Source organism: Acinonyx jubatus, chromosome D2 (genome assembly GCF_027475565.1).
Source record: "Acinonyx jubatus isolate Ajub_Pintada_27869175 chromosome D2, VMU_Ajub_asm_v1.0, whole genome shotgun sequence".
In the NCBI taxonomy this organism is placed as follows: domain Eukaryota; kingdom Metazoa; phylum Chordata; class Mammalia; order Carnivora; family Felidae; genus Acinonyx; species Acinonyx jubatus.
Window position 1 is genome coordinate 48071905 of NC_069393.1, and position 21349 is coordinate 48093253.

At 41.2% G+C, this 21349-nt stretch overlaps 1 protein-coding gene across 10 annotated transcripts in view; it reads left to right on the forward strand.

Annotated features, from left to right (window-relative positions):
• The first annotated feature begins 2500 nt into the window (after positions 1-2500).
• ZNF239 (zinc finger protein 239) overlaps positions 2501-21349 on the forward strand; it is a 129244-nt gene continuing 110395 nt past the window's right edge. The window contains exons 1-3 of one of the 10 annotated variants that reach the window (XR_008292173.1): positions 2501-2803; positions 3707-3747; positions 6942-8647. Coding sequence is in view for 6 of the 10 variants with exons in the window: in XM_053207308.1 (XP_053063283.1) it covers positions 15727-16983 (1257 nt within the window). In the remaining 4 variants the exon portion in view is untranslated. The other 9 variants (XR_008292172.1, XM_053207308.1, XM_015069024.3 and 6 more) reach the window with 9 other exon arrangements.

A 21349-nucleotide genomic window follows, 5' to 3' on the forward strand; every position in this document is an offset into this window, starting at 1 on the left:
ACATAAATTTTATGCAATCTCTTCCAAAAAATAAAACAAGATGAACTATTATTTCCCAGCTCACTTTGTGAGGCCATTATTAGCCTGATAACCAAAACCAGAGAGCATCAAAACAAAACAAAACAAGGGCACCTAGGCTCAGTCAGGTAAGCATCTGACTTTGGCTAGGTCATGATCTCATGGTTTGTGAGATGATCTCATGGTCAGCACAGAGCCTCCTTTGGATCCTCCGTGTCCCTTCCTCTTTTTGCCCCTCCTCCACTTACACTCTCTCAAAAATAAACAAACATTAAAAAAAAAAAAAAACTACCAACCAATATCTCATTAATTTAGATGTAAAAATACTCAACGAAATATTATCAAATCAAATCCAGCAAAATAAAAAGAGGATTACACACCTCAGCCAAGTGGAATTTATTCTACATATGCAAGATTGGTTCAATACTTGAAAACCCATTAGTATATAATCTACCATATCAATACTAAAGAAGAAAAGTATTAAGATCATATCAATTGATATAAGAAAAAGCATTACATAAAATCCAACAACTACTCATGGTAACAATGCTAAGCAAACTAGGAATAGAAAGGAATTTCCTCAAATTGATAAAGACCTACAGTAACACCAAAGTTAATGTTAAAAGTTCAAATGCTTTCTCCCTAAGGGGGGGGGGGGGGGAACAAACAAGGATGTCTATTCTCATCAGCTTGTTCATCATAGTGCTGGAAATTCTAGCTCATGCAATAGGTCAGAAAACACATAAAGGGAATATAGATTGGAAATAAAGAAGGTAAACAATCTCTAATTGTAGATGACATAATTCTCTATGTGAAAAATGTCAAAAAAGCATTTAAAAAAGAAAACCCTCTGGGGGCGCCTGGGTGGCTCAGTCGGTTGGGCCTCTGACTTCGGCTCAGGTCATGATCTCGTGGTCCATGAGTTTGAGCCCCCTGTGGGGCTCTGTGTTGACAGCTCAGAGACTGGGGCCTGCTTGGGATTCTGTGTCTTCCTCTCTCTCTGCCCCTCCCCTGCTCATGCTCTGTCTCTCTCTCTCAAAAATAAATAATGATTTAAAAAAAATTTTTTTTTAAAGAAAACCCTCTGATAACCACTAAGTTCAGCAGAGTCTTACACAAGATCAGCACACAAAAATTAATCAATTTTCTATATACTAAACAATAAATATGTGAAATCTGAAATTAAAAATACAATATCACTTATAGTATAAGAAAATTAAATATTAAGGTATAAACTTAACAAAACACATACAGGATCTATATCCTGAAAATTACAAAATGTATTTATGTAAGATGCTGCCATTAGGAGAAACTAGGTGAAGGACATGGGGACTTCCCTGTACATTTTTTCCAACTTCCTGTGAATCTATAATTATTTCAAAATAAAAATTTTTTAAATACATGAACTGAAACAAATTGGGGAATAATAATGTGTTCTCGCACAGACAATAATGGGTGAGTGTGAGCACATGCTATGTATGAATGTGGTTGTGTGGGAACATGCTGTGAAGGGGTACAGATTGTGTGTATGTATATAGTTTGTGTGAATGAGTATGGGGTATATGTTTGTAGGCAGGCTGATCACTGTCAGCAGAATGCCGTTCAACACACATCCCAAAGTCCCAGCACCACCCTGGGAGGAAATTCCCCAGGGATCATTCTCCAGGGATTCTAAACTGCGCAGAACACAAGGTGAAGGTCTTTGTCCCCCTAACAACCCCGCCTGAGGCCCCTCAACTCATCCCTACAAACACCTCCTGACATTTTCTAAGTATAATGCACCATAATTCGGTGATAGTTACCTTCAACCATCTAGAAGCCTGGAAAGTTTCTGAAACACTTTAACCCCCTTTGCCTTCCTGGGGGCTTCCTCGAAAAGGGCTGTGGTTACTGGGTCCCTTTCATAAATGAGAAAACCAAGTTTTCAAGGGGAAAATTATTTGGAAACACAGGGGAATAATAAAGGGAATCAAGTGTGAATAACACGTGCTCTGGAATATTCAGAAAAAAAATCTGGACTTGAATCCATACTTTACCCTTATGATGAGACACTGAGTATGCTTCTTGAAACTTCTAAAATGTAAAAGCTGTAAAATGGGGTTACACCACCCTCCCTTGACAGTTCCTGGAACATAGTAGGCCCTCGTGTTTGCCATATGAATGAACTTTGGAGCCAAGACGGTGAGGCCAAATAGCATATATTCATTTCAAAATATTTTTAAGGGTAAAGACAAAATTACAGGTGATATCTTTACGTTCTTTTCACACCAGTAACACTTCAAAAACTAAGAACACTTCAATGGGTATTCCTAAAATAACTGACACACTTATAATAAAAAAATAATAATAAGGAGTGCCTGGGTGGCTCAGTCGGTTAGGCCTCAACTCCAGCTCAGGTTACACTCTCATCCTTTGTGAGCTGGAGCCTACGTAGGGCTCTGTGCTGGCAGCTCCAACCTTGGAGCCAACTTCGGATTCTTCTCTCCCTCTCTCTGTCCCTTCCCCTCTCACGCTCTCTCTCTCTCTCAAAATAAATAAACATTAAAAAGTTTTTTTTTTAATAATAATAAGATAACTTAAACAAACTAGTCTCTAACCTCAAAGTACAGCTACCCACTGAACCCCCGCAGCCGGGAACTGGCCCGGACCTTCGCCGGAAGTGTGCGCCGGAAGTGGGTACGACCGGCCCGCAGCTTTCTGGGACTTGTAGTTGGGGGCCCTTAGGCGCGGGCGCGGGTCAGTCTCGGGAATACTGCGCTTGCAGGTGTAGGATTCCACGTGGGAGGTGAGACGCTCAGGACAGGCAACGCTGCGGGCAGGGAGGCATTCTGTGGTTGGGATGTGGGAGTGACGCGGTGGTGGCGCAGGACCGCTGAGACCCGAAAGCCTGGCGGGGCGGCTGTGAGAGGGCTCGCGACCAAGAGGAGGTGCGGCCCGGGACCGCACGTGTGGGGGTGTGTGGGGGGGTGGAGGGGTGGATGGGGGGGGTGGGAGTCGCGACCGCCTCTGTGTCCGCCTGGCCGGACCGCGATCACCTGACACTAAACGGCCCCCAGCGCAGAAGCGGCTGCGGCTCCGAGGGGCCCATCTCTCTCGCCCGGCTTAGCTCTGGCACTGGCCGGCCTGGAGGCTTCGAAGTTGGCCGTACCGGCCATTTCTGTGCCGGTGACTGGCCTTATTCCAGGGTTTGCGGTGGATGTTAGGCGACCGAGAGGGGCCCCTTTGAGAGACCTAGGTTTCTGTCCCCACAGCACTGTCCTCACGCCCCAGAAATGAGGCAGGTTGGGGAAAGCGCCTCGGGTAGTGGAAATCCATTCTGAGGCAAAGCATCCAAGCTGAGAGCTCCTACTGCTCTTTCTAGAACTTCAGGACAGAAATCAGAATCCCTGAGGAAAGGGACACATCCTAGTGTTGCTGGGAGCAGCGGGATTTACTTACCTTCGTGGGTTTGGGGGAGAGGCTTGGCCTGTTCAATCCAAAGCCGTGTGGAGAGAAGTGAGGGAGGGGCAGCACGGAGAGACTAGAAAGAAAGCTCGGGAGATGGCGTGGGAAGGGCTACTGAAGAGGGGTTAGTCGCAGGAGCTCAGTAACTTTTTTCCTACAGTCTTGCTGGACTGGCTGGTCTGTACCCTGCAAGGTGGTCTTGATTTTCATGGCTGTTTCTCTTTCCCTGACGCCACTTTTCCAGGCCGGTGACCTTCCAGAGAGGAGGAAATGACCTAGTGCCAGGTAGGTGAGTTGGGGTTTCTTCTCTGTGAAAATGCCATCTCTCTGAGAATGGACAGAACCTTTCTAGCTTGGAACAAAGAAAGAACATTAGCATGAATTGGGTGCTCATCTGGTGTCAGGTCCTGTCTTTGTTCTGTACGATCTTTTTATTGTCAGACGTCGGTGTGAGACCTGAAATATTGTATACATATGGGTGTAAGAACATTAATATGCTAAGGGCATATAGCTACCAAGTGATGTCGCCAGAGTCTGCACAGGTGGCCGCTCACTTTAAATTCCACATCAGTTTTCACTGAACCACCCTAGCTCCATGAACTTGGCCCACTCCCCAGAGCACTGCGCTGTGCTCTCCCATTGAAAGAGTCCACACAGCGTCTTTGCCTGGTCCTCTCTCAAAGCCTCCCTTTTCCTGCCAAGGCATTTCACTCGCATTGAAAGTTATTCAGAGTTCTCACCTGTTCCAGCCAGTGCTAAGTGGTGTCAGGAGAACAAACAGAATTATAAATTGTGGTGCTTTTCTGCATGAGCACATTCTGTGTGTGAAAGAATACACATCTTAATAATAACCATTTATTAAACATTAAAAAGTTTGGTAAATGCCAGCACAGTTGTTACCAAATCACTCCCAGTAATACTTCTTAACCAAGCTGTTCATCAGAGTTACTGTGGTGGTTTTTAAGAATTCAGATTCATAGACACTACCCTCACCCCAAACCTACTAAAAGGAGAGTTTCACTGTTTTTTTTCTTTAATCTTATTGGCCTCTGTACATCCAAAGATTTGTTGGATTTGTTGTGAGATATATCTCTATAAACTTAACGTGAGCGTCATTAAGGTAGGTAAGATGGGTTATTTATCTTTTATGCTCTGGTTGCTTTGTTCCCTTCACCAACATACCTACATGTTTAATTGGTCCAATAAATTGTTAAATTACTGAGTAGTACTTTTGTAAAAACTGATTTCTCATTTGTCTCCAGAAAACCATTCCTCGAAAGCTACCTCGAGGTTAACACTTAGAATCATAGAATGTTTGAAATGGGAGGGGTTCGCCAGCCCCCTCTCTGCCTTGGGACCGGCATTTTACAGAGAGCTCTAAATCTGAGGGAGCTGAAGGAAAGCACCATGTCCCCTGTTGCAGAAGCAGCAGAGTCAGAAGGAAACCCCATGTCTTCTAACTCTATGCTCTTCCCTCTCCATAACTAAACAGGTGAATTATATCAGAAGTTACTTGAATAAAATATCAGGCTGGATTTTAAGGAAGAAGTAATTGGTTCTTTGCACCACCACCAGAAAGACCATCTTTTTGCTTGGCAAATACAGTTCTTAGATACATAGGAAGAGACCATGAGCTCTTATAAAGATCTGTTTAGAGGACAGTAAGCTGCCCCAACGTCCTAAGAGCATGCCATCTCTGTGCCTTGAAAAGGAATTGAGGACTTCAAGGGAAATTAATGTGAATGAAACCCTGTGCTCTATATATTTTCCTTCCTTTTCCTCTACCTAGGCCCTGATGAAGATTATTTATCATGAAGTTGGGAATTGCTGATATAGTGGAATTTTGAAATTCTGGTATATATTAATAACTTTTGAATTTAAAGAAAAACTTTATTCCACCAATACTTATTGAGTGTTCTCTTATGTACCAGACATTGTCCTTGAGTCTGAAAGGCAGGAGTCCCAATTTAACCCCTCCCTCTGTGACCTTGAGTAAGTCACTTCACTATCATGAGCCTTGGTCTTCTCATCTGTAAAATTAGAGTGTTTACCTTGATGATCTCAAAGTTCACGTATACTTGTATCTTTTCATCATTCATTTAAGTTGAATGTGAATTTGTAACTATCATTTAGATCCCTAGTCAGTTGTGCTAGTTGCTGGGGATTTAAAGATTAGTTGAACATGGTCCCTATCCTTTAGAATCTTGTAGCCAATTTGGAAGACAGACTTTATAGCTATGGTAGAGATATGTGAAAAATACTATGAGATCTTGAAGGAAGAGGCATTTAACTTATCCTCACGCTTCAGAAAGGCAGTTGTTGATTGTCTTGAAACTGAAAGGAGTTGCAAGATGAATGGAAGAAATAAAAGTCAGGACAGAAGCAGCATGTAAAGGGCTATTCTAGATTACAGCATGACATTTGGTTAACTGCAGGTAATCTAGTCTGACGACAGCACTTGTCTACCTCCTGACTTCTGCATTACTGTTTTCCTGCCTCTGAGTAAATTGTTGGATCCAGCAAGGATGGGCTCTGGAAAGGAAGTGGAAAGTTACATGATATAAATAGTTTTAAGGAGTTTGACATTTGTCAGGTGGGAACAGGAAACTGCTAGTCCCATGACCTTTCCCTTTGGTTAGCCTTCAGGATACTGAGTCTACCTTGGGTGTAATTCATTAGCTCCACTGATATCAGGGGAGACTGTTCATTATTCAGATTCCTTCCCCCAGCTTTGTCTTTGGCAGAACCACTATTTTCTTTCCCTTTATCACACTGATACCTTTCATGTGGCCCACTGTCCTACCATTTCTTATCCCGGAATCTTTAGTCTACTGCAGAGTTAGTAGTCCATCAACATATCCTTTCCATTCTTGACATGGAATTCTCCCCACCACTTTATCTGTGGGATCTTAAAAAATTAGTAACTCAGTCTTTCAGTCTCTGGATTGAAAAATGACAAAACTGGTATTTTAAAGACTTGGTAAGGATTTATTGTGGTCTAGAATAAGAAACGGGGGCCTTACCTACAACGGTGGCAGTGAAATAAAGAAGAGGTAACACTTTGAAGGGAGATTTAGGAGAGAAGAGTTCATAAGATCTGAAGTGGTTTGAAATTGCTGAGGTAGGGCGGGAGTCTTAGACCATCCAGATGACTGAGTGGAAGGAAGATGGTTAAAAAATGAAAGGGGAAAAAAGATAATTGATGGACTTGAATTTCAAAAGGAAGAAGATTGAATCTAGAATGCGACGGGAGAGGTTAGCCTCATACATAAAGAAACCTTGTTCTCTGAGGTTGAGAAGAAAGTCTGGTTGAAAGGAGTGGCTAATCCTAATGCTTGACGTTCCCCCGGCCCCTGTCCTCACGGGTGTGTGTATGGCACCCTGAGGCAGCAACCTCCACTTCTGCCGCTTTTCTTTCCCACCTTCACGCAGGAACTTGCAGGCTTCTTGAGCCCAATCTCATCTCTCTCTCTCCTCAGATACAGTGGAGACCTGAGAGCTTGGGAGGAAACTGCTGCCTTCCCTCATCATTACCTTCCACTGGTGACAAGTAGGGTAGTCCTATCGTTCCTGCAAGCGGCCTGGTTGTCTTCAGTTTCCTGAGGCGCGAGTGGGTAGAGCCCCTTCAGCCTCAGGCCTGAGGTGTTGGAGTTCTGAAAGTTAGCAGGTTCTTCCCTGGCCCAGAGTTGAGCTGCTTCTGTGGCTTCACTTCGTTCTCATTTTATGTATATTCTGTCAGTCTGCTTTTTAGGTGTGGCCTGTAGGGTGGTGGCAGCCCACAGACGGCTTGTTACCAGTCTGCAAAGACACAAGGAGAGACACTGAGAGTGTTTAAAATAATTCAATATTTTAATAATAATTTAAAAATGGCTTCGGTATTTTCTATGTCTGGGTTTTTATTTTCTAGTAACTCTTTTTTATTGTATTTTACAAAAATGTGACAAGTCTGACATATTGGAAACTTTTCAAAAGAAAGTATTCCTTCACCAGAGGTAATTTGAGAAGTGTTGCTCCATCCACAGAACTCTGGAAGGAACCAGAGTCACTGTGAAGTTAACTAAATAAATGTTTGGACGCCTGTTAAATGACAGGCATTGCTTGAGGATGCAAGGATCAGACACCTCTCTGTTCTTAAGTAACATATATCTTAGCGGGGAGAGATGGTAAATAAGAAAGCAAATGAATAAATAAGAAAATGAGATAAGGCATAAGTAGTGCAAAGAAATGAAAACAAAGAGAAGTGATAGTTTCTGGATGCTACTCTGGATTACACCATCAAGGAAATGCTTCTCTGACAGCGGTCGTTCAGCTGAGACCTGAATGAAAAGGAACCAGGTGTGTGTGGATGTGGGAAAAGAATGTTCTGGGCAGAGGGGACAGCCAGTTTAAAGGCCCTAAGTTGGGATAGGTTTGATGTTGTCAAGGACCTGCAAGGTCACTGCGGCCAAGTACGACACGTAGGGAGGAGTGACTTGGGTTGAGGTTGGAGAAGTGAGTGACAGGACCCCAGTCTGTGAAGCTTTGCAGACTAAGATGAAGGGTCTGGATTTTACTCGATGTCCGTTGCAAACCTTTGGAGGGTTTCCTGCCTGATGTGATGTTTTAAAAGATCACCCTGGCTACTATGTGGAAAATTCATTGTGTGCGGTAGCAAGTGTGGAAGCAGAGAGACAAATCGGGAGGTTGGTACAATTCAAACTTAATATGGCTGTGCTCGTAATCATAATCTCCAAGGTGGAGAGAAGTGAGTAGATTCTGATGTGTTTTAGAGATAGAATCGATAGGACTTGGTATGGATAAAATGTGAGGAAGAGAGGAGAGAACCAAAATGACTTCTAGGACTTTGGCTTCAGCAACTGGGTGGGTTGTGTGGTCATTTACTAAAATGAGGACCCCCTAGGCAAAAGCAGATATTGATGGAGATTTTTAGGAGCAAGAGTTCCACTGGGGCCTATTAAATTTTAAATGCCTCCTAGACATCCAAGTGCAGATGTTAAGTGGGATTTGGAGTGTAGAGGTAAGGGGAAACATTGCTGGGAATACCTAAGGATAGTATTTTATGGTATGTGTGTATGTGCTATTTTCTTTTTTCCAGGAACGTTCAACTACTTAGTTTAGAAGTAGAAAGAACATGATTGATAGGACTAGGGAAAGACTTGAAATCAGAAGTATACTTGGGGGGAGGGGGGGAAGAAGTATACTTTGGCTGGGAGGAAAAAAAAAAGGAGGAGTTAGCAGGTGGTGCTCTTGATAAAAGAGGTGTGATGGAAGAGAAAGAACAGGAAGATGTTTTTAAAGAATAGGATAGTAAGAGATTAATATTTCAAAAGCAGGGTGGTCCATATAGCAAAATGGCCCTGGTTATGGTTATTGAGTTTGAAGAAATGAGGCAGAGATGATTAGCACTAAAGTAGCTAAGAAACGTGAAGTTAGAGTGTTTAGCAAATTGTTCTCTTGAGTGTTGAGATTATCAGGATAATGATAGGAATGGGTGGAAAAGACAACTCAGCAATGTCATGAGATGACAGTGACAAGGAAAGATTCAGTAACTGGACAGCTTAAGCTTGGGTGAGTTATGGACAGGAAGGGAAGGATTTGGATAAAAATAGCAAAGTGGATGAGAAGAGAAAGTTGTTCCAACAAAACTTGACTTAAATGACTCATATCCCTGAACTATACTCTTCTGTACCCTTGTTGTCCAGTGCTACCAACCCCACATTCCTTCCAAGGCATTTGTGCAAATGGTTGTCAGTCGAGGAGAAATGTGCTAAATGTTTTAGAAGCTAGTAACATTCAAGGATGTTTCTTGGGGCTTCACTGAGGAAGGGCAAGGCTGTCTGGACTCTGCTCAGAGGAAGCTGCACTGAGCTGTGATGCTGGAGAACCACAGTTGGTCTCCATAGGTAAGAACATGAGCCTGGACACCTGCCTATTAGAATCTTTGTTTCTTCAAATTTAAATAGTGATGGGGCCCCAGGGGTGTAGTTTAGGAATTGATGTTTCCTAAATTTTTTTTTTTTTTTTTTTTGGCACAAAGGATGTTTCTGATTATTCTATGCAGCCAAAGAATTTGGCTTGTTAAGAATTGGAGAATGTAGGGGCGCCTGGGTGCTTCAGTTGGTTAAGCATCTGAATCTTGGCTTCAGCTCAGGTCATGATCTCACAGTTCATGAATTCGAGTCCACATTGGGCTCTCGTCTGACAGTATGGAGCCTGCTTGGGATTCTCTCTCTCCCTCTCTGCCCCTCTTCTGCTGACATGCGTGCTCGCTCGTTCTCTCTCTCTCAAAATAAATAAATAAACTTTAAATTAAAAAAAAAGAATTGGAGAATGTAGCTTTACTGAGTCATCTTAAAAACCATACCCCTTATAAAATCATCCCTTGGGACTGAATTTGCTTTCTGTACAGTTACCCGATCCTTCTTGTCTCCCAGTTGTGATCTCTCAGACCAAGGTGAAGATCATTATATAATGGAAAATAAACTCCAAAGGAATCAGTTAGGTATCATGGCAGATTATAAGCCCAGGCTAATTCATGAAAGAGGAGTCCCTTTTTTAATATTCCCGGAGTTCTTTCTGAAGTTCTCTGGTCTGTGGAGAAAGCTAAGGCCTCAAAGGATAGTCTCCACATACTGATCTCCCTTTTTCTAGTCACTTACTCCCCCCCCCCCTTCCTTTTCAGAAGTTTGTGGTCTTTCCCATTTACACTGACCTTCTTATCTGAACTCTTGTCTTTTCCCACATTTTCCCCACATTGGCCTTGTACTATCTCTGCTTGACTTTATTTTCATTAAATATCCCTTTCCCTTGCCCTACAATGTCTAGTTTCCATTGCTTCTTTTCTTACACATTCAGGGATTTATCCATCTCCCCTTCTGAATAGAAGAAAATACTTTTGATGAGACAAAATTTCATACCATAAAGTAAAATATGGATATAACTGACAGTTTTTCTCAAAAAACATTTTGACTGCTTAAATCAAAGAAGTTAAACATTTTTGATATAATAATTCATTTTTAGGTATCTACTGTAAGGAAATAATCAGTACTCCAACTGAAAATCATGGAGAATGATAAGTCATTATAGAATTATTTAAAATACTGAAGGGGCACCTGGGTGACTCAGTCAGTTAAGCATTCAACTCTTGATTTTGGCTCAGGTCATGATCTCACGGTTCATGAGTTTGAGCCCTGCATCAGTCTCTGTGCTGGCTGTGCAGAACCTGCTTGGGATTCTCTCTCTCCCTCTTTCTGTGACCCTCCCCCACTTGTTCTCTCTCTCTCAAAATAGATAGATAGATAGATAGATAGATAGATAGATAGATAGATAGATAGATAAAATGAAATAGTGAAAAAATTACTCACCAAACATATCAGAAGGTGTTGGTTATACAAATTATAGTGGAACATATAAGAGAAAAATGTGTACCCATTAAAAAATTCAATGATAAAAATTTTTTAGGGGTGCTTGGGTGGCTCAGTCAGTTGAGTATCTGACTCTTGATTTTGGTTCAGGTCATGGTCCTAGGGTCATGGAATTGAGTCCGATGTGGGGCTCCATGGAGCCTGCTTAGGCTTCTCTCTCTCTCTGTCCCTCTCTCCCACTTGTGTTCTGTCTCTTAAATTAAAAAAAAAATTGTTTTAAATAATTTTAAATGTTTGTTTATTTATTTTGAGAGAGAGAGTGAGCATGGTGAGGCGGAGAGAGGGAGAGAGAGAATCCCAAGCAGCCTCCACACTCAGCACTCAGTGTGGAGCCTGACACAAGGTTCGATCTCTTGAACTGCTAGATCATGACCTGAGCCAAAATCAAGAGTTGATGCTTAGCCGACTGAGCCACCCAGGCGCCCCCACAAAAGGCTTTTTCACAGATGTAAGATACATATATACTTACTAGATTAAACCATGTGAAATTGCCATCCCGTAGTAAAAACAGACATTGTACAAAACCACCAAAAAGAAATAGCCTGTAATAATGGCTATCAGGGTTTTTTTCCTGCCTCTGTCCACATGGTTCTCTTCCCTCAGTGACTATGGCTCTTGAACCATTATTTTCAACTAAACCTGGGAGGTGAGGCAAGCACCACAGAGTGAAGAAGTCCCTGTAAGTAGTGAGAGGCCTGTGCTTTCATTTTCTTTATATAAACATAATGCCTGTGCTCTATGCTTCCAGTTTCAGTCTCAATGCTAGGTCAGTCTAGTTTTAGTATAGTATCTCAGTATAGTTTCGTATGGTATCTCAGTATAGTTTTAATGTTTATTATAATATACTGCTAATTTTCAGTTTATCAGTATTTTATATTTTATATTGACTTATTTAAATCATAAATGAGGATTTAGCTCTTTTACATTATTTTCCCCAACATTCATCCACGATTAATGCTTACATTGCTTTGACTTCATAACGCTTGTTCCCTGCAGGGTAAAGTAGTGTACTATAATTACAGTTCCTTTTTTTTTTTTTTTTTTTTCCCTTTCCTAAAGCTAATGCTTGCTTTTTAAAGTATTTTATTTGGGGTGATTTTCCATGCTGTTTTATAGTGGCTTGGTTAATTATTATAGTTTTCTCTTATGTAACAACAGTCGATTCAACTTAACTGTCTATTTTATTGACTTCTTTGCTCACTGCGATTTCTTGTATTGTGTATCATCTTCTTCACAATCACTTTTCCTCCAAATGGAAGATAATGCTCAATTATTTCAGGCTTCCAGTATTGTTTATTGGTAGTTCGGTGTTAATATATTAATTCTCATTTATTTGCACACAACCTGCCATTTCTGTCTGGATGCTTTTGTGTTTTCTGGTATTTTTTTTTTCCTTGAAGTCCTGAAGTTTCACATACAATTTTTAGCATTCAGTGAGCACTGAATTGTGAATTCTAAGAAATATTTTTATCTGTTACTGCTTTGATCATTTCTCTCCCTCCCTTCAGTCTTCACCATATTCACGGAACTACTACAAAATGGGCTTTTAGGGGCGCCTGAGTGGCGCAGTCGGTTAAGCGTCCGACTTCAGCCAGGTCACGATCTCGCAGTCTGTGAGTTCGAGCCCCGCGTCAGGCTCTGGGCTGATGGCTCAGAGCCTGGAGCCTGTTTCCAATTCTGTGTCTCCCTCTCTCTCTGCCCCTCCCCCGTTCATGCTCTGTCTCTCTCTGTCCCAAAAATAAATAAACGTTGAAAAAAAAAAACAAAATGGGCTTTTACTTTTATCTTTCCATCTGTCTCTTTTTTTACTCTGCATTCTAGGAGAATCCCTCAGTCTTCCATCTTAGCCATGTGTTCATTTTGCTTCTCGACCCATTGAGATTGTAGACCTTAGGATCAGACAGCTTGACGGTAGCTGTGACATAAGTTACTTAACCTTTTCAACCTTGGGTTTCCTCATGTGTAGAATGGATGTCATAAGAGTTCCTCTTACATAAGATTGTGCAACTAGTGCCTGAGTATTTCAAATGGGCATGACAGGGATAGTTGTAATCCTTTTCAGTCCTTTTATTAATTTGAAAGAATTCTGATTATTTTTCATAGCAATGTGTTTATATTTTATTAGATTATATTGTTTTTCTAGATGCGATATCCTCTCAGATTTCTCTAGGATTTTAATTACGTACCTTTTAAATTCTGTTTCCTCTGGTCATTATTTCTTGAGTTTATGCCAGTCTTCATTTATGTTAGTTTTCTGCTTTTTTTTTTTTTTGTCTGCTTATATTGTTTTTATTGTCTCATTTTTTTTTTCAAAAGGCTTATGTTCACAGTATGACACTGGAGTATGTATCCTCAGCTGATGCTTGGCCCTCTTTGGTGCATGCATGCTGTACTTATAGAGGACACCTCTGCTGATTGGGTTTGAGACAGATATAAGAATCCAGATGGTGGGTGGTTGTAAACCCCTTTTTTAAGGTTGCCTTTTCAGTGCAAAATTACCTGGGATGTGCCCTGCTTCTCAATCTCTAGCTCTGAGGTATCTCTCTTATCAGAAATCCCACTTCAAGGGTTACCTCGAGCCTTATTCTGGGCACATGTGGAGTCAGTTGCTTCTTTTTGTACTTTAATCAACCCTTTCATTGTGCAGGTTCAGTATTACCTCAACTTCTGCTTTTCTCTCCAGCCCAAATAATACTATTAGGAGTTTTTCTTTGGCAGACCATTTATTTTGTTCTTGAGGCTTTCTGTGGGGCCACTACCCTTAGCCACCCAATGTTTCATTTTTTTGTAGGGAAGAGGGTGCTTGGGAGAGTGGTGCTGCTAATGGCAACAACTTGTCCAGCCATTAGAAATGCCTAACATTAGGGGCGCCTCTGTGGCTCAGCGGGTTAAGTGTCCGACCTCGGCTCAGGTCACGATCTCGCGGTCTGTGAGTTCCAGCCCCGCGTCAGGCTCTGTGCTGACATCTCAGAGCCTGGAGCCTGCTTCGGATTCTGTGTCTCCCTCTCTGGCCCTTCCCCTCTTGAACTCTGTCTCTCTCTCTCTCTGTCTCTCTCCAAAGTAGATAAGCAAAACTTAAAAAAAAAAAAGAAAAGAAATAAATGCCTAACATGAATTAATAAACATGTTTCCAGGGTAAACCTCTCTTTACAACTGTTGATTCTGAGTTTGGAATTTGAATTTCTAGGATTTGTTGAGATCTTAGTCTTTTGGAAGCCCTTTTCTCTGTATGTGATTTGAGCTGTGCATTTGGGTTTTGGTTTTTTTGTTTATTTGTTTTTGGTTTTTGTTTTGTTTTGCTTTGTTTTGTTTTTCGGTTTTTTTTTTTTTTGGATTCTCTATCAGTTCTCATTCATCTGCTCTTTATCATCTAGGAGCTTCTCAACATTTTTATTCTGCTAATTGTGGCCTATTTTTACAAGACTATTGTGGACTTCTTTTTTGTCACCTCAGTGTAATATTAAGATACTCACTCTAATTGTTTTGATGAACATACATACTAGTAAGTCTAAAATCTACATTCCTGGAACAGTTCTCTCTCAGGAGTTCCAGGCCCATATTACTGAACAGTACAAGAACAGCACCACAAATTAAACAAGGCAAAGTTTGTGTTTGTTATTGTCCCCACTTTCCCATTCCAGCCTGTCTTACCAAGTACACCCCCATACCTGGTCAATTCAAGTAAGGAACTTAAGGATCCTGCTGGGTGCCTCCTTCCCCTCCTAAATTTAGTCAGTCATCATGTGATTTACAATGAATTTCTTCCTTTGTCTTGATAACCATCCTTATCACTTTGCTTCTGATTTGCTGCAGCAATTGTTTCTCTACCTAAAGTCTTGCTTATTTCTGATGGTGTTTAAAATCACAAAATCAGGTATTTTGCTCCCCATTGAAGTCCTTTAAATCCCTGAGGGTTGTAATCCTAAATCCTTATAGTACATGACAAGCCCTTTGTTCTGGCTCCTGCCTTCCTCTTCAGAGCACACTTTTTACCACAGTCACCTGTTTTATATCCTCCACAAGGAGTTGTGTATAGTTTTCTGGAGCATGTCATATTTTCTCTGCATTTTCACTTTTTTTCCCCCCCTTCCATTTGCTCCCAGAAATCTTCCCCAAGGTTTGGGTTGAATGCCTGTACTCTGTGCTCCCATGACTGGTTGTGCGTGCATCTGTTGTCATACTTACGGTTATCACTGTTGATACTGTCTTTCTTCCTAGTAGGCTCTAGCTTGTTAAGCAGAAGAATTTCTATTTTCTTTGTATCCCCAGCACCTTTTAAAGTGGGTTACCAATTTAAATGCAAATTTAATTAAAGTACAATGAAGTAAAGTGAAATGAAATGTTATTTGTGACAAGGACACATTCATTGCCTATGCAAGGTTAGGGGAAGAACAGTTTTTTTTGTTTGTTTGTTTAAAAGCTGAGACAAGATTTCTGCCTTGTGTAGCTAAGCCTTCTCTCCTTCTGACATTAACCCAAAGGACATGACTATAAGGACGAGACTGAACCTTTTCCTAGTTACTAAATCTTCAAGCATTAGGCATTCTAGTTCCAAAATCTTGAAATCTACTCTTTGTATGTTCTTATCACTGAATTCTCTTTGTTCCCTAGGAGATTTGAATGAAAATTCTATGGAGAATCTTCAAGAAAAAAGACTTAGGGATCTATTACGTAGGGGCTTTTCTGCTGGCTAATTTTAGAAGATATGGCCAGCACAATTACAGAGTCAGGATTGTATTGTGAATCTTCCAGGAGAAGGGTACAGGAATCCTGAACTAGATTGTTCCCTTTGTCAGAAGTAGGGAGAAGCATCTTCTGTATTTCTAGAAACAAGAGCAGTATGGTGACTCTTCAAAGTGATGATTATAAAAACATGGCAAGTGAAGAATATTTGTCTTTGACAGTCCCAAGCCAAGTGGCCACAAAGGGCTCCTCAGTGACTTTCTGCCAAAATGAGCCCCAGGATCCTCAGAAAAGTAAAAGTCTGTTTATAACTGAAGAAGGCACTGAGAGAAAAGTCTTGGGAGGAGAAAGTCCTCCCATGGACCATTGTTCAGAGAACCTTCAAATTAAACTTTTGTCTGATGTAACAGAACTGGTCTCGCCATTGGTCAGTGGTGAGGCAACTTGCCAGAATGGCCAGTTGAGAGAATCTTTGGATCGCTTTGACTGTAACTGCAAAGACATTTGTGGTTGGAAATCACAAGTGGTCGGTCGTAGTCATCGGAGAGCTCATACAGAGGAGAAACCCTGTAACCATTACCACTGCAGGAAAAGACATAACAATAGCTCAGGCAATAATCCGTGTGAGAAAATCCACACTGCAGAGAAGCTACACAGATGTAGTCAGTGTGGTAAGGACTTCAGCGAGCGCTCAGAACTACTACTTCATCAAAGACGCCACGCAGAAGAAAAGCCCTACAAATGTGAGCAGTGTGGGAAGGGCTTCACGAGGAGCTCCAGTCTCCTCATCCATCGAGCAGTCCACACAGATGAGAAACCCTATAAGTGTGACAAGTGCGGAAAAGGCTTCACAAGGAGTTCAAGTCTGCTCATTCATCACGCAGTCCATACAGGCGAGAAGCCTTATAAATGTGACAGGTGCGGGAAGGGCTTTAGTCAGAGCTCCAAACTGCACATTCATCAACGAGTGCACACTGGCGAGAAGCCCTATGAGTGTGGGGAGTGTGGTATGAGCTTCAGTCAGCGCTCCAACCTGCACATCCACCAGCGAGTCCACACTGGGGAGAGGCCCTACAAATGTGGGGAATGTGGGAAGGGCTTCAGTCAGAGTTCAAACCTTCACATTCACCGGTGCATACACACAGGTGAGAAGCCCTTCCAGTGCTACGAATGTGGGAAGGGCTTTAGCCAGAGCTCTGATCTCCGCATCCATCTCAGAGTCCACACTGGAGAAAAGCCCTATCACTGTGGCAAGTGTGGGAAGGGATTTAGCCAGAGCTCAAAACTCCTCATCCACCAGAGAGTACATACTGGAGAGAAGCCCTATGAGTGCAGCAAGTGTGGGAAGGGCTTCAGCCAGAGCTCCAACCTCCACATCCACCAGCGGGTTCATAGGAAAGATCCCATTAAATAAGGTCTACTGGAAAGACTTAAACATTTTTAATATCACTCTTCCCTTTATATTCGCAGGAGAGAGATCATAGGTTATTCAGATATGTTCCCTCACTGAAATTTATTCATTCATTTAAAGTATTTAAGTACCAAGCACTTTGTCATGCTATTCAGAGAACCGATTGTTCTGGTTCCTCGGATGGGTAGAGTGAAATATCTGTACTTTGCAGTTCAGCCAGTGTTATTAGAACTGTATATCCTACCCCGCATTTTTAAGTGCAAAAAACTTTATATTTGTGCAAGCAGAACATGTTTCCCTTTGTTCACATTCTGAGAAATTGAAACTCTGGTTTCTCTTCAAATCATGTGCCTTGTGTTTTTCCTATTTCCTTCCAGCCTTGATGAGCTGTCTCTGAACTGTGATTGCACGTGTTAGTTTCAGGTCAAGGGAGTGGTGGGAGATACTATGGGCATGAAATCTCTTGTGTTTATGAAAAAAATATACCAACAGTGTGTGGCCACGTGGCAGGTGGTAGAGAGGAGCTACTTGTGTGGTACACCCCATACACTGTTTTACAGAATATTGAACCCACCCCCCTAAGGCAGCTGCCTAGGAACAGAAGTAGTTCTTTTTCCTGGGTGCGGCTGGTCTATTGGGGTTCTTCCAGATCTCACCACTTCAGATGACCCCCCGCCACCAAACTAAAGCCAAATAGGGTACATATACCGTGTTGAAACATAGCAGAAATGAAATATATCTAAATGTATTTAATTCCTCACTACCTCATTTCCTTAATTTTCTTCAGCACTCATGTCTGCGCTAAGCAAAACAAAGGAGTCCAGAGAGAAAATTTCTAGTATTTTTCTCTTTGGGCTTATCTCTTGTTTTAATATTTGCTGTACCCCCCAAAAGCCATTTGTTTTCACAGAATCCCCAGCCTGTTTAGGTCTCACTATAGATCTAGAAGTCTGATTTATAAAATTATTCTTATATTTGGCTGAAAGTACTTCACATAAAAATAGCTATATGGGGCACCTGGGTGGCTCAGTTGGTTAAGCCTCCGACTCCACTCAGGTCATGATCTCACATTTTGTGAGTTTGAACCCCATGAGAGGCTGTGTGCTGACTGCTCCGAGCCTGGAGCCTGTTTTCAGATTCTGTGTCTCCCTCTCTCTCTCTGCCCCTCCCTGCTCACACTCTGTCTCTCTCAAAAATAAATAAATGTGAAAAAAAATAGCTATATAAAAACATTTTAACCTATTTGGAGAGTATGTTTGGGATGACCAGGCTTAAAATATGCAATGTATCACATATAATTCACTTGCAGTGTGAAGCTAGGACACTTCAAAGAGACATTTGTCCCCTAGAAGTTGATACAAGAAGCGGAAGCAACAGTTGAAAGAAAAGTGATTATGTACATAACTAAATTGAAATTTACTATACAATGAGCAGCCCTCATTTTCTCACTAATGGTTAATGATTCCTCAAGCAGTTCTCAGGTGGTTACCTAGTGTTTCATATCCCAGTTTTCCACCAATAACTAGTATCCATATATGAAAAATATGGATGCTTATTAGCTTGAGAACATGGGGTTATAACTAATATATCCTGACCAAGGTAAGCTGAAGTAGTTAACTGGACATAGATAACAGGAAAAGTATACATTAATTTTGGGGAAACAGCTCATCTCTATTAAGGAATAAAGAAGAGAGATTAAGACATTTGCCTTTAAGAGATAGTTCCAGAATATTTGACTCCACCCTTGAGTAAGCGTTCCGTATGCAATGATTAGGGTGATGATTAAGCATCTGCCCTTTAGCCATTCCATAATTTCTCACTTGTTTGGGTACTCTAAGGCAACATCACAAATGATGTGATTCTGTTTCACCAATCTCTAGAATAATGAATGAATGCCTCTCATTCCTTCTACCCTCATAGATCATACCTGAGTATCTATTCAGGATTTCACTCTTTGTCACATATGTCTTCTAACTCCCTGATATATGGAATCTAACTGGGGTTTGGAGCCAAATATGATCACAAGAACCTGTGTGTTTTGAGGATAGAGGGAGGTCGGAAGTCCAAATCTCAAATGGTTATAAAATAGCTTATTTTTCCAAATTTCCTTTTATACATAACTTATGGTATCAATTTTTTTAACTATGTTTAGTTTTTACTATTTTCTTTTAAGCATCATCTTCTTTAATACAATTGAAATATGATCAGAGTCCTTGGGAAGCATTTCACGGATTACGGGAAAGAAGTTTGTGGAAAAGAGGGATTTACACGTGAAAATACAGGGGGAACAACAGGGGATATGTCACATTTCATCAGATCTTAAGAAACCATTGATTGTGAAAAAAGCACTTTGCTAAGATACATCCCAATTTCATGAAAAAAATATATGTGTGCTTTAGGATTGTTGAAGAAGAGTTTTTTTCAGAGTTCAAGGGTTGCCCTAGGCTTGATACTTGATTTGAACAAAGACCTTTGGCTATTCTCAGTAATCATCAGTTATATTCAATTGATAATTCTGTCAATAGGTTACAGATTATTTGTTGAGTACTTGGAACACTTTTACAATTCTTAAAATTCTTACCTATTCATTGGGTGCTGTTCCTTCTGTATGGGTTGTTTAATATCTTAAAGTCAAAATACTAGTGAATATGTGATCACTACTTGTCACATTTCCAAATTATAATGTTTAACTTTTTTAAGATTTTATTTTTAAGTAATCTCTACAACAAACATGAGCTCAAATTCCCAACCCCGAGATCAAGAGTTGCATGTTCTACCAACTGAGCCAGCCGGGCACCCCTGATATTTTAATTTTTCCTTCCCACCCCCCACCCTGACAGCCAGAGTTAGGGGATAGAATGAAATATGGAAATTCCCATGGCTTTCCCATTGTACTTTCATTGATGAGAAAGCATCATGACTGGTCATGGAGTACAAGACTATACCCTAGGTAATGAAAGCCAACAAAAGTTCAAAGCAACATGCCCAAAGAAGTTGCAAGAGTAAAACTGGCACCAGATTGGTACCTGAAGGCAGGTAATAACAGCAAGTAGGTTCAAGAGTTAGATCTGGGAAAAGCTAATACATAGGAACATGTGGCAAGGGCCACAGAAATGTCAGCATATGGTCAACCCAAGCAAAATGACTAGCAGAGAAAAGGCTAGAAAATGCGCTTTTTGTTAAACATCTCTCTGGACAGCATTAAAATGCTAAAAAGAAATTTTTTACATTTATAAAACCACAGCAATAAAGAGGACAGGAGGAAGACCATAACAAACAAATCTCAACAAAAATTTGAAAGATGGAAGGGGGGTGGCTATTGTATCAGAGCAGAAACAGGCACCATTTAAACTGCTTGCGTATGAAGATAAGGACAAAAAGTAACCAGTTTGGCTCCAGTCTCAGAAATGCTTAATACTGTGGAAGACAGGAGTGAGACATGAAGGGAAAGCAGTGAAATCAATGGCCAGGTGTATATGGAACATTCACTTAACCCCATACACCCATGCCCTCCTCTCCAACCACTGTGCCTTTGCCAACCAGACATTTACCCTCCAGCAAGAGGTGGGGAGTTCTTTGCAGAAATTGGCCCGGAGGGAGAGACCTGTATTCTGGCATTTGAGAATCCAACAGTAAAACAGTTATCTTCTATCTCCAATACTTATAGCTTCAAAATGCACGAAATAAAAACTGATAAAATTGGGGCACGTGGGTGGCTCAGTCAGTTAAGTGTCTGACTTTGGCTCAGGTCATGATCTCACGACTCATGAGTTCAAGCCCCGCATTGGGCTCTATGCTGACAGCTCAGAGCTTGGAGCCTGTTTTGGATTCTGTAACTCCCTCTCTCTCTGCCGCCCGCCCCCCCCCCCCACCCCCGCCACACACACACACTCGTGCTCTGTCTCTCTCTCTCAAAAATAAAAACATTGAAAAAAATTTTTTGAATGATAAAATTGAAGGGTGCGTGGCTGACTCAGCCAGTGGAGCATGCGACACTTGATCTCAGAGTTGTGAGTTTGAGCCCTGTGTTGGGCTCAGAACCTACTTAAAAAAAAAAAAAAATCTGATAAAATTGAAATAAATGTAGACAAGTATGGTTATTTCAAGTATTTCAACACTTAAGTGATACCACAAATAGAAAATCAGTTAAGGCTGCTTAACCGAGTTACCCAGGTGAAGGGCAATCCAGTTGTAAACAAAGACACGCTGAAACTCTGCAAAATGTTCTTATGTTAGCTACTTGACTATTAAGATTCTCTTAAAGTTTTAAACTGTCAAAAAAACAATCAGTTAAGGGTAAAAAAGACCATCAACTAATTTGATTAAATGACATACATAGAACACCACCCAACAACAGCATAATGTACAT